This window comes from Dipodomys merriami, unplaced genomic scaffold, assembly GCF_024711535.1.
Source record: "Dipodomys merriami isolate MVZ:Mamm:240054 unplaced genomic scaffold, mDipMer1.0.p SCAF_98, whole genome shotgun sequence".
NCBI lineage: Eukaryota > Metazoa > Chordata > Mammalia > Rodentia > Heteromyidae > Dipodomys > Dipodomys merriami.
The window spans coordinates 2,643,738-2,657,311 of record NW_027206601.1 but is presented as its reverse complement, the minus strand read 5'-3'; the positions used below and the strand labels follow the sequence as shown (position 1 = coordinate 2,657,311).

The 13,574-nt window shown below is 57.9% G+C and overlaps 1 protein-coding gene across 6 annotated transcripts in view; it reads right to left on the bottom strand.

The window, feature by feature from the left end:
* Window positions 1-13,574, bottom strand: part of Camk2b (calcium/calmodulin dependent protein kinase II beta) — an 85,172-nt gene that overhangs the window by 6,892 nt on the left and 64,706 nt on the right. Inside the window, exons 12-17 of one of the 6 annotated variants that reach the window (XM_070014535.1) lie at window positions 12,877-12,919; window positions 11,837-11,911; window positions 7,584-7,621; window positions 7,359-7,430; window positions 5,926-5,970; window positions 4,403-4,451 (exon numbers count right to left, since the gene is read on the bottom strand). In XM_070014535.1, coding sequence (XP_069870636.1) covers window positions 4,403-4,451; window positions 5,926-5,970; window positions 7,359-7,430; window positions 7,584-7,621; window positions 11,837-11,911; window positions 12,877-12,919 — 322 coding nt within the window. Of the gene's footprint in view, window positions 1-4,402; window positions 4,452-5,925; window positions 5,971-7,358; window positions 7,431-7,583; window positions 7,625-11,836; window positions 11,912-12,876; window positions 12,920-13,574 lie in introns of all 6 variants that reach the window. The other 5 variants (XM_070014536.1, XM_070014537.1, XM_070014538.1 and 2 more) reach the window with 5 other exon arrangements.

Genomic DNA, 13,574 nt, shown 5'->3' with positions numbered 1-13,574 from the left:
CATAGTTCCATTATCCCTGCCGTGCTACCTCTCCAAGCCAAGCTCAAGATCATGGCCCTAGGGTGATGCAGCCATTCAGTGCACCCCTGGCTCTTCCCTAGAGCACCTATTTACTACAGACCCAGTGGACAGGTGTTGCTGCAGACACTGGGCCTCTGTAATCAGATGAGATGCTGCAGAAATGGGGGTCCTGATATTCCTAGAAGCCTCACTTAGTGCCTATTAACCACATGCACCTTTCCCTGAGCCTCCTTCTTTAGTTCTGTTGTCTGTCCACTTCCTGGTCTGTCCCCCTCTCCCCCCAATCACCAGTTAGAACCTGGTCTCACACTTCAGCACCTTACTTCCAGCCTACTCTACCCACCACGCAATGCTGCAATGCTGGGGGAGGGTGTCATGTTCCCCAGAATATGCTCCAATACTCCCAGGCCACACAGTAAGGATCTATGCCCCTTTGTGGCTTCAGGCTACTGAACCCCATCTCTAGGACCACTACTTTCTCTGGGTCACTCCGTCCCCTCCCCTCTGCCCTGGTCCCTCCCACTTGCAACAGCCCATTCTCCCCCTCCCCAGGCCTAGCCTGAAAACAAGATGGGGTGATCTGCCCTAGGCCTCACCCGACATCAGTACTCACCCAGCCACTGCCCGGCCATGCCAGGCCCCTGGCCCAGCAACCTGTTCTCTGAGAGCATGTGGATGCCACCCCCAGGCCCGCGCTTCCCCGGAGGTGGGGGTGGCGGTGGCTGCAGCCCTGGGATGTCATCCATCCCTGTAAGTGATACTGGCGGGCAGTCAGCACACAGGCTGGGGAAGCTGCCCCGCCTGCGCCTGCCTCTCCAGCCGGCCCGCCCGCCCGCCTGCCCCCCCGCCCGCCCGTGCCCCTGGCTGCCCCTCAAGTCTGCTCACTGATGTCTGGCTTGACAGCCAGAATGTGAGAATTTCTCAGGGCCCAGGACTGAATTTCTTTTCCTGTCCTATATCCAGGAAGGTGTATTCTCACGCAGGTGGCCCTGTCCTGGGGGAGGGGGGCTTCTGCTCCTGTGTTGCAGGGATCATTGCTCAATCCACTCTCATCAGAATCAAGTGTAGCCACAGGGCAGCAAGTGCTCCAGGCTGCTGAATGCTGCTTTGGATGCTTCTACACAGGTGTGTGCATGCATAGGCATACGTGTGCACATGTGTGCACACATACACACAGACACACACTTCATGACTATGAGCCACATTTTTCTGAGACCTGTGGCTTCTTCATCCACTTTGATGCAAATTTCCATGATCCAGCAGAGAGGCCCTGTGCCCCTCATCCCTGCAGCCAGGCTGGCAGCAGACTATGCAGGGTGGGGGTGAGGGCTCACCTCCGTGAACCCCTCCCAGGAGACACCAGGGCCACTTGAAGTGCTACTTACACGGGGTGGGCAGGGGGCCAGGGAGAGTCGGAGATGGGCAAGGTGGGGGCCCCACTGGCAAAGGGCCCTCGGCTTCTGGGGTCCCTGAGCCCCTCCTCACTGAGTTGAGGATGTCAGAGATCCTGGGGGCTGGGGTGGAACAGACAGACATGAACACAAGTGGGGCAAGAAACCTACAGGTTGAGAGCCAAGCCAGAGAGTAGGAAGGATTGCAGGAAGGGATGTGAGGGTATTAGGGGGACAGGGAAGGGGAATGGAAGGAAGATACAGAGGTTTGGGGGTACAGGATAAAAGGGGAATGTGGAGGAACATGGGATGTGGGAAGAGACACCAGGAGGAACACAGGTGCCTTTATTGTCTAGATGGGCGCTGGAAGCTGCCTTGGGCAGAGGATGACCTCCAAAGAGAGGCAACCTGGCCCGCAAGAAGCCAGAGAGCGCTGCGCTGGAGGCTTGGGAATGCTCGATAGGTAGGCAGAGGAAAGGTTGTAGGAGAGAAGGTATGTCCCAGAGGAAGCATGGTCCTGGCCCGTGTACACAGAGCCGGTGAGTGGAAGGCCAGGCCTCTTCTCAGTAATGTCTCCTTGTCTGTCATTCCCCTTCAGGCACCTTCCTCAGTCCCCCATTCCACAAGGAGTGGTGCTGAGTGATTGGGGTTTACAGGGATCCAGGGGCAGCCCCAGAAGCAGGCTCCTGGGTACTGTAGGTGAGGCACAGTCAATGTAGCTAGAAAATTTTCTACAGAGATGTCCATAAGGGCCCAGAGGGGCCAACCAATCGCCCAGGTGTAGGACAGACCCTTTGAGGAAAAGGCCTGAAACTGACAGCAAGGTGGGCAGCGTGCACGAATGCAGTGAGGGTGGGGGATGAGCCAAAGTGGGAGGAGCCGGGTCCTGGGGGGAGAAGCCAGGTAGCTGCCTGCTGAGTTAGCACATGTGTCCCCAGGAAGCCCAACTAGGCCAGGCACCATCAGCACCCTGGCCAGGGACTAGGCCTGGGCCATGCACGGCAGGTGCAGGAAGCTGAGCACTGGCCATTCACAGTGAGCCCTCAGCAGCAGAGGCAGTGAGTCTGGAGGCCACTACTTACACGGGGTGGGCAGGGGGCCTAGGAGACCCGGAGACAGGCAGGGCGGGGGCCCCGCTGAGAGGGGGCCCTCGACTTCTGGGGTTCCTGAGCCCCTTCTCACCGAGTTCAGGATGTCAGAGATCCTGGGTGCTGGGGCGGAACAGACAAGACATGAACACGAGGCAGACAGACATATGAGGAGATGGCAGAGCCAAAAGGAAGGCGGGAGGAAGTGAGGCCCCTGTTCTCAAGTAAGGGGACCTGGGAGCCAGCCCCCTACTTAAGCCCCCCAGAGGTGGGCCAGAGAGAGGCACAGGCAGGACCTGGAGGTAGTGGTGTCAAGGCCTGATCCTTTAGGTCTCCTAGGCTGTCCAGTGAACTTGAGCGGGAAGGTGGGTTAAGGCAGTGTCCCAACAGGCCATCAATGGGCGCTATCTAGGTTCACACAGAGGGTGCCTTGTGGAATCCCAGTGCGGGAGATGGGGGGAAGGAGAAGGGCTGGGCTAGAGCCACCAACCCAAGTTTGATCCTCCCTTGATGTGAGTGTCCCACCGGTCACTAGCTGGGAGGTGAGGGGGGTTCAGCAGCAGGGCCCAAACTACTTACACGGGGCTGGCAGGGGGCTAATGGGAGCTGGAGATGGGCAGGGCAAAGGCCCCTCAGCTTCTGGGGCTCCCGAGCCCCTCCTCACCAAGCTCAGGACATCAGGGACCCTGGGGGCTGGGGTGGAACAGAGGCAGCAGATGGGCAGCAGCGAGTACTCCGGAGAGAAAGTGGCAGGGCCGTAAGAGGCCAGAACGAGGAGAGAAGTTATGTATGCAGAACCCCAGACCACTACCAGGGGGACGGAGGTGGAGAAGGTTGCCCCTAGGGCTGCATCAGTGGCTCCCAGTCAGGAGCTCCAGAGGCTAGGCTGACAAGTGGGAATGACTGTCATCCCCTGGCACGATAGCCCCTGGGGCTGCTCCAGTTGTGGCCTAGCCACAGGGTGGAGGGGGGTCCTCCCTGGTATGACAAAGCTGAAATGCAACCCTTTAGTATTGGGGCCTGTCCCAGCTCAGATCCTCGATCTGGCTCTAAGTCTCATGTGCATCTCTGGTCTGTCTTCCCCTGTCCTCCTACAGGCCTGAGGTCCAGCCACCTCCCTCAATGCCCAGTGTCCCTCTGGCCAGGTTGAGGAGGCAGGCCTGGGACAGAGCAGTATGGATGGTATCCATGCCCTGTGACTCTGGGTCTATTTCAGTCTGAGGGGTAAGTGCACAGCTATCTGTTCTCCCCCATCCAGGGCTCAAAGCCCCCTGACCATCTCTCCTCTGGAGTGTGGGGGACTCTCAGGGACAGCAATAAAGCTGGGTAGGGTGGTCAGGAGCAGAGTGGAGTCTAGCAGAGTGACTTCTAGCACCATTCTGAGGACAACTTAGAGCTCATTATATATGTGTAGGTGCAGCTGAGAGTTGAGTATCAGCCTTCATCCTGGGGAGGCAGATGCCGGGGGCCCAGTCCCTGGTGCTGCGTGCCCAAGGGTCACTAGGCCCAGTGTGGGAAGGGCCCCTGCTGGGTTATGGCATAGAAGCCCACCTCTGGAAGGGTCTCCCAAGTCAGCAAAGAAAACATGAAGCACCCAGCCTCTCATCCAGTGCAGCAAGCTGAGTGGAACCACAAGCTTAAACTTTAAAAGAAGACAAACATCTTGAGCAAATTCTACCCACACGCTTGTCCCCATAGGAACTGGTATCCTGGCCCAGGCCATCTGCACTTTGCAGCCTAAGATGTCCAGCCACCCCTGTGCATTTCAGAAACACTGTGGCCTGCACAGGGCAAGCCCCGAACAGCTGCACACATAGCCTGAGACACAGGACCCTGTAGTCCAGGACCCACCCAGCCCAGATAGCAGCCCTGCAGGGCCAGGCAAGGCCTCCATTCAGGTACCTTTGGCATCTTCGTCCTCTATGGTTGTGTTGGTGCTATCAGAAGACTCCTAAGGAAACAGGGGAAGTGTAATTCAGGACCAGGTCAGAGATAGGCAGGATGCAGCCAGTGGAACCAGCTCAGGCTCCAGGTCAGACCTCACAGGGGGTCACGGGAAGACCCTCCCTAAGGTGGCTGTGTCCCAGCCCCCAAATTCCAAGGAAGCAGTGACTGAAGCCTGCCCACCCTGTGTGTGCTTTCAGGAGGGCACTGTCCCCCAAGAGCTCATTCTGCTCCCCACAGGCTGCATCCATCCACATACCCAACAGCTGGGGCCTCAACTTCACCTTCCTCAAGGAGGCCTGGGTTGCTCAGCTCACTGATGAAAGAGGACCAGGCCTTTTGAAATCCCAAGATTTAAAACACATGGACTCTGGCTACCATGGGAGGCCCTGGAAGCTGTGCATTCTGCAGACAAGGCGAACAGATTTCGGGGATCCATTCTCCCAGAAAAGGTGAGACTTTCCCAGGACCACATGTCCCTCTCAGGCCTAGACAAGCAGGCTCAATGCCTGCACCCTCAAGTGGCTGCTGTATTTCAGGGGAAAGGAGCATCTGTGAACCACCCAGTCCCCAGAAGACCTCTGTGTCCCTCAGGAAGAGCACCTCACTGGGACCTGCAGGACTACGCTCCAGCGTGGACACTGACTAGCCTAAGCCCTGGGCCAGACTGGGGATTTTCAGGTCTAGAGTTATGGCTTATCCCAGCATAGGACATTGTCTAGGGGCCTCTCAGAGGAGAAACAGAACCCAATCTCAGACACAGAGGGCCCCAAGGCACACCTGCTACTTGGGAGGGAGGAAATCAGGCCTCTGCACCTCAGCACTGTGGGAGCTGTAGCTCCCTAGCCCCACCATAGAGAATGGCCCAGGGTGGGAATCTTAGAGAAACAGGGGTCCCACTGAGGTCCTCTGGGGGCTCATTAGGTAGCCCAGATGCAGGCATGAGTCTGTCCTGCCTGCCCAGCACAGCTGAGGCCAAATGCTTTGGCCTCCTACTGGTGCCTCCCACCACAGAGAAAGCCAGCCCCTCCCCGGCCCCAGGTGATGATGCCAATGGGATGGGAGCAGATGGCAGAGCAGAGAGGAGCAGAAGGGGTCCGCTCAGCAGAAGCGCTGGGGCCACGCCAGAGGGTGGGGGCGGAGGGCAGCTGGAAGGGCAAAGGCCAAGTTTCTGAGAAGGGAGCTTGCCCTAAGCATCTGAGGCCCAGACCCAGGGCCTGGGTGGAGAGCGCCCCTTGGAGCTGAGGGCTGGCACTGTGGCAGCATGCGTGGCTATGTGAGTTTTCTCCTGAGTCAGTGTGTCCAGCTGTGGTCCTCCGGGCTGGTGGATGTGTGAACTCTGCTCTGCCTTGGGGGACTGGTGGCTGCACACCTGCCTTCCCTTGGGGCAGAAATGCTTCCCCAGATCACCATCCACACCCTCCTCCTGGGCCCGCGCCTCCTGCCTGAGGAAAGGTTGAGGAGTGAGGCGGTGGCAGTACCTTAATCCCGTCCACTGGGTTATGGATAACGGTGGTTTGAGGCTCCTACAGAAGGCAGCAGACAGAGGAAGGAAAGAGAGGGAGAGTGAGAAAGAAGGAAGCAGAGGACAGTGTGAGCCAGGGAGACAGAGGAGTGGGCGGTGGCCAGAGTCCACCCAGAGAGAGTGCAGAGCAGAGGGACAGGGATGGAGGAGCAGGTGGTCAGCAAGATGGCCTGATAGGGATGGAGCAGCAGGTGGTCAGCAATGGCCCTGAGTGGTGGAGCAGGCTGGGGCTGGACCAAATGGTGGAACCAATAGATCTTTCCAGGCTGGAGACGGCGCTTCCTGTCCTTCGATGGATCTCACAGGGGCTAAGAGCAGCTACAGGTGTGTGGGCTCTGCCTTGGGAGTTCTCTCTGCCCTCTGCTGTCTGATCCTCTGCCCAGCACAGAGGCGCACAGGCCTGAGATGTCATGGGGTGGGAGTAGCATGTGGGATGGATGGAGTCCAAGGGTGGACTGGCTGTAAGGCCTGTGTGTGGGCTTCCCCAGCTGCTGGGTGAACTAGCACCTGGTACCTTCCTGCCACCTCCTGGCTGCTCTGAGTGGCTTCCCTGTCCCCAACAAGGGGCAACTTCCTATGAGTTAAAGGGAGGCCACTCAGCAAGTCAGCCTGAGAATGGGCAGTCTTGGGCTGCTTCCCTAAAAGCCAGGACTGGGACCCATGGAGATCACCAAATATACTTCCAGCAAACTCAGGAGCCTGTGACCCAGCCACTGCTCCAAATCCCTGGACACTTGCTGTGAGGCTCACCTGGAGGCGCCCAAGGGCAGGGGGTTCAGCCTGGCCAAGGGCCCTCTTGGAGGCAAGGGGACCGCAACAGGGATGTCATGGGCAATCTCACCACTACTCAGCAAGGAGCTCCTATGCCTCCCTTGTGGGCACATAGGGACCAGCAGAGGACGCTGGGTTGGATAAGCACTTACAGACAGCCAAGCCTGGCCTGGCTGCTGCTGACCTCCCCACAGCACCACGACACACCCCTGCAGAGCCCAGCCTCACCTCTTCTATCTGGGTCATCTGCAGAATAGGAAGGTCTCTGGGGAGGGATAGGGATGCTAGGCACCTCCCCCTTGTTTCTGCCTCAAATCCTCCTGACCATCCCTTACTGTCGCTTCTTGGGGGGATGACCCAAGCCTGGTGTGACACCAGACTTCTCCCTAAGGACGGGCTTTCTGAGCAGCCCTGAGTGTGCCTGAACTGAGGACCTGTGGCCTCTCCTCTGGGAAGGCAAATCCCCCACTGTGTTGTTCCAGTCTGTCTCCCTCCCTGTGGGACTGGAGGGGGCAGCAGGAGTGGGCCTTCAGGGACAAGCAGGGGGCTGCTGACCCCACCTCAGGGGCCCTCTCTGACACTGGGGTGTGGGAGAGACAGGGGCCAGGAGCTCAGTACCAGGGCTGCTGGAGGGAGCGATCCTTTGGGGCTGGTGATAGCTGAACTGTTTTTGGTGCTGTTTGTCTGGGGCTGTGGAGAGAGAAAGGAGAGCTATTAGGGGGAGCAGAGACACCTAATCTCTCCCATATCCATTGGGGGTATGGTGGGCCCAAGAGCTGGAGCCTCCGGGTGAGGGGCAGAACCAGCATGATGTGGACCCTCAGGGCTGAGCTGGCTTCTCACCTTGACTCCATCTGCCTTCTTGTTGAGTAAACTCTTGGCTGCTGCATGGGGAGGAAAGGAAGTGCAGTCAGGGCCATGGGTCAGGCAGCCTTGCTGTCCCAGCCCCTCCCTGCCTCTGCCCTCTCCCCAGGAGGGCTGCCCAGGACACAGGCAGGAAAGGCCTTGGTACTGAGGCCAGCCCCGAGCAGCAGCAGCACCTCCAGAGGAGGCTGGGCCAGGCTGCCCAGGGCCCCTCCCCCCAGGGATGGCCCTGCCCCCACATCTTCCAGGACCCCCGGAATCCCCCACAGGGCATGGAAGAGCCTCCCAGCCCTGTGCTGACTAAATCGGGATGGTGGGTAGCTGGGCAGGGAGGGAAGATCATGCCCATCATGCCCTTCACAGCTTTTTGTGTCCCAACATAGGGTGGTGGGCTGCAGCGGGCTGTGCCCAGCTCTCAGCCCCCAACCCCTACTTTACCAGGGCCAAATGGCTCCAGACTTGATAGTTTCCACCTGAACTGCCCCAGTAGCCCTGGCTGTGGGCTACTTCTTGATGGCTCTGACAGTGCCCATAGTGCCCTCAGCACTGTCAGGCACCCTAGCCCAGCAGAAGGCCCCCTTGGTTCCAGGACCCCGTCACAGGCCAGGGCGGGCCTGGCTCTGCCCTTTCCTCTACCCCTAGCACCAACACCCTCCAGAGCAGATGTGAGAACCTCAGTTACAGAACTAAAACCAAGAAAAAAGGAAAAGAATACAAAAGAAGAAGTCAGCTTACCTTACAGAAAAGGAAAGGTGAAGAGGGGAAGGAGTGAGGAAGGAAGAGAGAAGAAGAGAGAAAACAGGATTTGTGTTGGTTCAGTCATGTCCGCACACAGGGCAGCAAGGCCAGCCTGTCCTGGCCCCAGCATTCCCCAAGAAGAGCCACACGGCCTTGTGGCTGGAACAGGGTTACAGAAGCACTGGCACAGCGTGAGCAAGGTGTGTGACGAGAGATCCCTGTCCCCAGGCCCAGAGGGAAGGACGTAGTGTAACTCTCTGGCTAGCCATACCTGACATTAGGCTCTCCCTGCTGGAGGGCACCTGTTGGAAGACCTGTGCCAGTTCTGGCCAGAGACATGGGGACAGGAACCCAGAGACAGTGCTGTAGTGTTCTCATAACCCCCACCCCACCCTGAAGCAGCAACAATGCCACCCTGAATGGCCAGAAATGCAAATTCCCAGGCCCCTTTCTCTACCCCTCAGGAGGGGAGGGTGCATGCCCAGCATCTACCCTCAAGTGCAGTTCTGACAGCCGCTGCTTCATTTCAGAGACCAGGCCTGGGTCCACAGCCTGCTGACTACTCACTCCCTAGCCAAGGTGACAATGGGCTGGCCCTGCACACAGAGCCCGTGCAGAGGGAGGGGTATGGCTGTCTAGCAGCTGCCTACTACTCTGAGGGGTATTTGGAGCTGCTATGGTGGGCACACAGTTAACGTGAGAGTAGATCTAAGCTAAGGTCCATCCAGGATCCAGGAAGCAAGCAGGTCTCTCTGGAGTTAACCAGAAGCCCAACTCTGGAGCCGTGTTCCATTCTCTCAAGGCCTCAGGCTGCCTGGCAAAGCTGCACCACCTCTGTCATCCCAGGGCAGACCAGCTGGGTAGCCTCCTAGAACCAGAAATGTCACTTCTCACCTCCCCGCAGCGCAGCCTACAAAAGCCCAGCTCTCACTATGGCTGGGCTTTGCTTGCCAGTAACATTCCACAGGGACAAGCCAGTCCTGTCCTCGTTATCTCTATCTCTCATTCCCATGGATCTGCCATGGCCTGGGCTGCCTCCGGCATGGGAGCCAGGCCCTGTACTGCTGTGGCTTCAGCTTGGAATTTCCCCCTGCTGCCTACACAGCTGGGGCCCAAAGGAGGAGACACTCAGCTCCTTCGTAAGGATATTTATGGTGGGTTGGTCAGCTGCAAGGGAGGAACCCCTATCCCCTCAAAGGACACAAACTGCAAAGAGGAGGCACTTTCAATGGGTAGTTTCCAGAGGCCAGCCTGAAATTAATAATGAAACCACGAATAATGAATCCAGCAGGAGATTCCTGGCCCTGGCCAATGCAGTGCATTTCCAGCAGTGTTCTGTGGCAGAAGCAGCGCAGCACAGGCCAGGCCAGGTCGAGACTGCTGGATGCGCACCCCTTCCTTTTCAGAGGACTCTCACAGGAAGGGAAGCACTGGGTCAGAGCTCAGAGACCCCAGGATGGTTTCTGGTCTTAAAAATGTATGTCCAGTTTTTAAATTTTTATGTTCCATTTGTATCCCTGGGTCTGTCGAAAGCCACATTTCCAAGCTGTGTTAGTAGAGATGTGAACAGTTATCTGTGGGAAGTCAGAGGTCAGAGTTTATTCCTTTTGAGCGCCTCCCCTGAAGGTTGGATGATCCCAGGCCCAGAAGCCCTGCACAGACATCTGTGTAGCTCCCACATCCTTCTGTGGACCTGGGCTTATAGTCCCTGTGCATATGCTAGGTCCTCAGCTCAGCCCTTTCCCAGTGCACGGCTCCTGGCCATGAGTTTTCTGGGGCCAGTTCTTTATCCAATATTCATGTCTCTCTTTTCTACTAGAGATTTACTGTGGCCAGGAGCCTGTCCACATCACCTACCCCACCGTCTGAAGGTAGAGAAGCCTCCTTCATGGTGTTTCCAGTTAAAAGCATTTATAAGGCGCAGCCGGAGCCAAGGTGGACGCAGCAAGTATAGGATCCCAGACACCTGGGAGGGGGACTCCACAGGCTGGTGACTCTTCCCCCTCACCTTACCCCCACCCCGTACTGCTTATTGCCAGCTGCTCAGGTTGAGCCACAGTTGCCCTAGCTGCTAGGGGTCGCCGTAGATCTCATGCCTGCTTAATTGGGGAAGGACAGCACACCACAATAAGGATTTCCCTGCTGAGCAAGGGGCTCTGCCATGCAAGGATGTGTGACAGAGGCATGGAAAAGGGAAATTCAGGACTCATGTCTTTGTGGAGTGTGGCTGGGACCTTCAGCTCCACCTCTGCCTCACCCCCTAGCTGGTCACCCTGGGCATCCATGCTGGGCTCCACCACATGCAATGATCACCCTCCAGGATGGAGTATTTCTCAGTATCCGGGGCGGAGCCACGCATGCAGGTGGCCTCATGCACCGTGGCCCCTTGCTCACTGTGCAGGCAGGCGGGTGTTGCAGCAGGAACCCTGTGCAGGACATGGCTCAGAAGTAGCCTGTCTCACGTCACTGTCCCCTGGGACCTTCCCAGGGTCACTTGCTTCACCTTTTCCTAACTCAGCCCCTCCCTCACTCCCACACAGACTTCAAAAAGGCTGTCAAATGTGGCCTATCCCCTGGTTGTGTAGGGAACACAGGCCTCTCCCAGGACTGCCCAGGTCTCCCTCAGGAGGGCCCTGCTGGCTGTGAAGCCCAGCCTTGGCTGTAGGGATTGTGAGGTGGAGTCATCTCCACACTCAGCCCTCAGCCACCACTGGGGGTGCGACAGGAAACTGTAGCTAGGTTTGGGAGCGACCTGGGCTAGTGCTGTGTGCTTGGTAGCCATCCTAAACTTGTGTCATTCCTCAGGGGAGGTGGTGGCTAAAAGCCCATGAAGACATCTTAGAGCCACCTACATCTCAGAGGACCTAAGCCCAGCTCCCAAGGGGAGTCTGCCCACACTGTCAGAAGGAGCATGTGGGCAATCTTCTCTCCCCGTTGTGGGTGTTGGACCAGGTGAAAAGGGTCTCTAGAAAAGAAGCTGTGAGAAGAGGCCTTCAAAGTTGCCTGGACATTGAAGCGGCCCTCACCCGCACTCGGGTACACAGGATATGGAAACTGCAGCAGACCACCAGCTCCGCCTGCCCTGAGGGAAGGACCAACCATGGGTCTTACTGCTCCCTCGAGGCAGCACCCCCCACCTCAGCTACCCTTCCAGATCCAGAACTCCCAGCAGAAGACCCTGTGGTTCCTTGTGAAGTCCAAGTGTCTCTAGACTCCTAAACCCTAGAGGCCAGGAGCCAGAGACTCAGCCAAATGAGGCTGCCTAGCTAGCCCTCTTCTTATGATGATGAAACTGGGGTGGAGGGGGGCTGCCTCCCTGCCCTTGAGTACACTTTGCTGAGCTGTGACCATGGTGGGAGCAGGGCTCCCGGGGGACCTGCCAGCCTCTGGGGTGGCTCTGGGGGGCCTGGCCAGCAGCTGCGTGCAGCAGGGGGGCTGCATGCCAACAGGAGGGAGGGGCAGGAGCGGGTGGACACTGGGCAAGACACATCTACCTTGTTCCACCAGCCCCATGGTGGTGCCGGAGGCCGCGGTGGACATTGTGGCTGGAGCGGTGGTCTGTCTGCCCACTGTTAGCACCAGGTTAGAGACGAAGGGAGGGAGGGGGTGGACACAGACGGGGTGAGGGGCGAGGTGAGGAAAGAGAAGAGACAAAGGAAGCAGAAGAAGATTAGAGTTAAAGTTTAGGTGGCAGATGGCTCCAGAATCCCTTTCTCAGGAGAGTGAAACAAGACTGGGCCGATTGACAACGAAAAGCCTTTGCCTCCTTTCTCCTTAGAACACCCCGGTGGGGCTTCTTGTGCCCAGTGGGGGGAGGTGTACTGGGCATACAGCAGACAGGACAGTCCCATTAGTATTGATGTGACCCGGCAGTACAGCATCACAGCAAAGTAACAGGAAGGGGGCGGGGGGGTGGGGTGCCAGAGGCGGACGGACAAGGAAGGACGACCACAGACGCTTTACACACTTAGTGTCGGACGACGAAGAAGCCACAGGCAAAGCTGTCTGGGCACTGGGGCCAATGCTGTGCCCTGGATGGGCCTGCAGCGCCCTAGGCCCTGGAGGTCTCCAATAGACCCTCAAGACTTCATCTTCCCACTATCCACCCTGAGCAACCAGGGTAGGAAGCTTGTCCGCGACTCACAAGGGATGCCTGTGCACCGACTCACACTCCCCCCCCCTGCCACCCCAACTCACAGCACCGGAAACAAGGGGGCCACAGGGCTGCCCGACAGACGCCTTGCGCAGGCCAGGTGGTGGGCAGCAGAGACACTGGGGCATCAGGTGAAGGACACAAGACCCAACATGACGGAGACAGGGCAGGCACTAGCAGAGCCTGGTGGCTGGTGGCTGGCTGCCCAAGAAGGGGACCAAAGAGGCCTGCTGGGCAAGTGAGTCTTGGAGCTGAGGGCAGAGGCTGGCGCAGGCCAGCTTGGTGGAGAGGGGCCGAGGGAATGACAGAAGGGGCGTTCTGCCATGCGCCACCTGCTGGACAAGGGTGACACTGGATCCTCCCTGGAGAAGAGCGTCTCACCTGAGAAATTCCTGGTGGCCAGCATGGTGGTGAGGATGGCCCCCTGGGGAGAGACAGAGCCAGGACTGCCTGTTAGCACCCCCTGCTGGCTTCTGGCCAGAAGACCCCCTGCCCTCTAGCTTGCAAGCTCAACCTTGCAAGTGGTGAGTTCCAGGAGCCCAACATTGCAGTAAGATAGATTGCCTCCATCCACAAAGCACACCCAGGACCACTAACCATGGCACCAAGATCCTAAGACCCGAGAACTTCCTTTGTTACCATAGTAGCCCCTCTGACTTTCCCCTTAGTGCTTCCGTTCCCTGCTCCTTGGAAGTTTTGTTTTGTTTTGTTTTGTTTTGTTTTTTAGGGGGCAGTGGGGAGAACCGGTCAGGCAAAAGGCCTAGCCTTGCCCTTGGCACCAAGGATCTTTGAAGATGGCAGACTTGATCAGACAGTGACCATCAAGACCAGCCCTGTTCACCTCCCTTCCTGACTTTCATTGCCCACAAGAATAGCATTTGGCCGGGCGCTGGTGGCTCACGCCTGTAATCCTAGCTACTCAGGAGGCTGAGATCTGAGGATCGCGGTTCAAAGCCAGCCCGGGCAGGAGAGACCGTGAGACTCCTATCTCCAATAAACCACCAGAAAACCGGAAGTGGCGCTGTAGCTCAAGTGGTAGAGCGCTCTCCTTGAGCTGAAGAGCTGAGGGACAGCGCCCA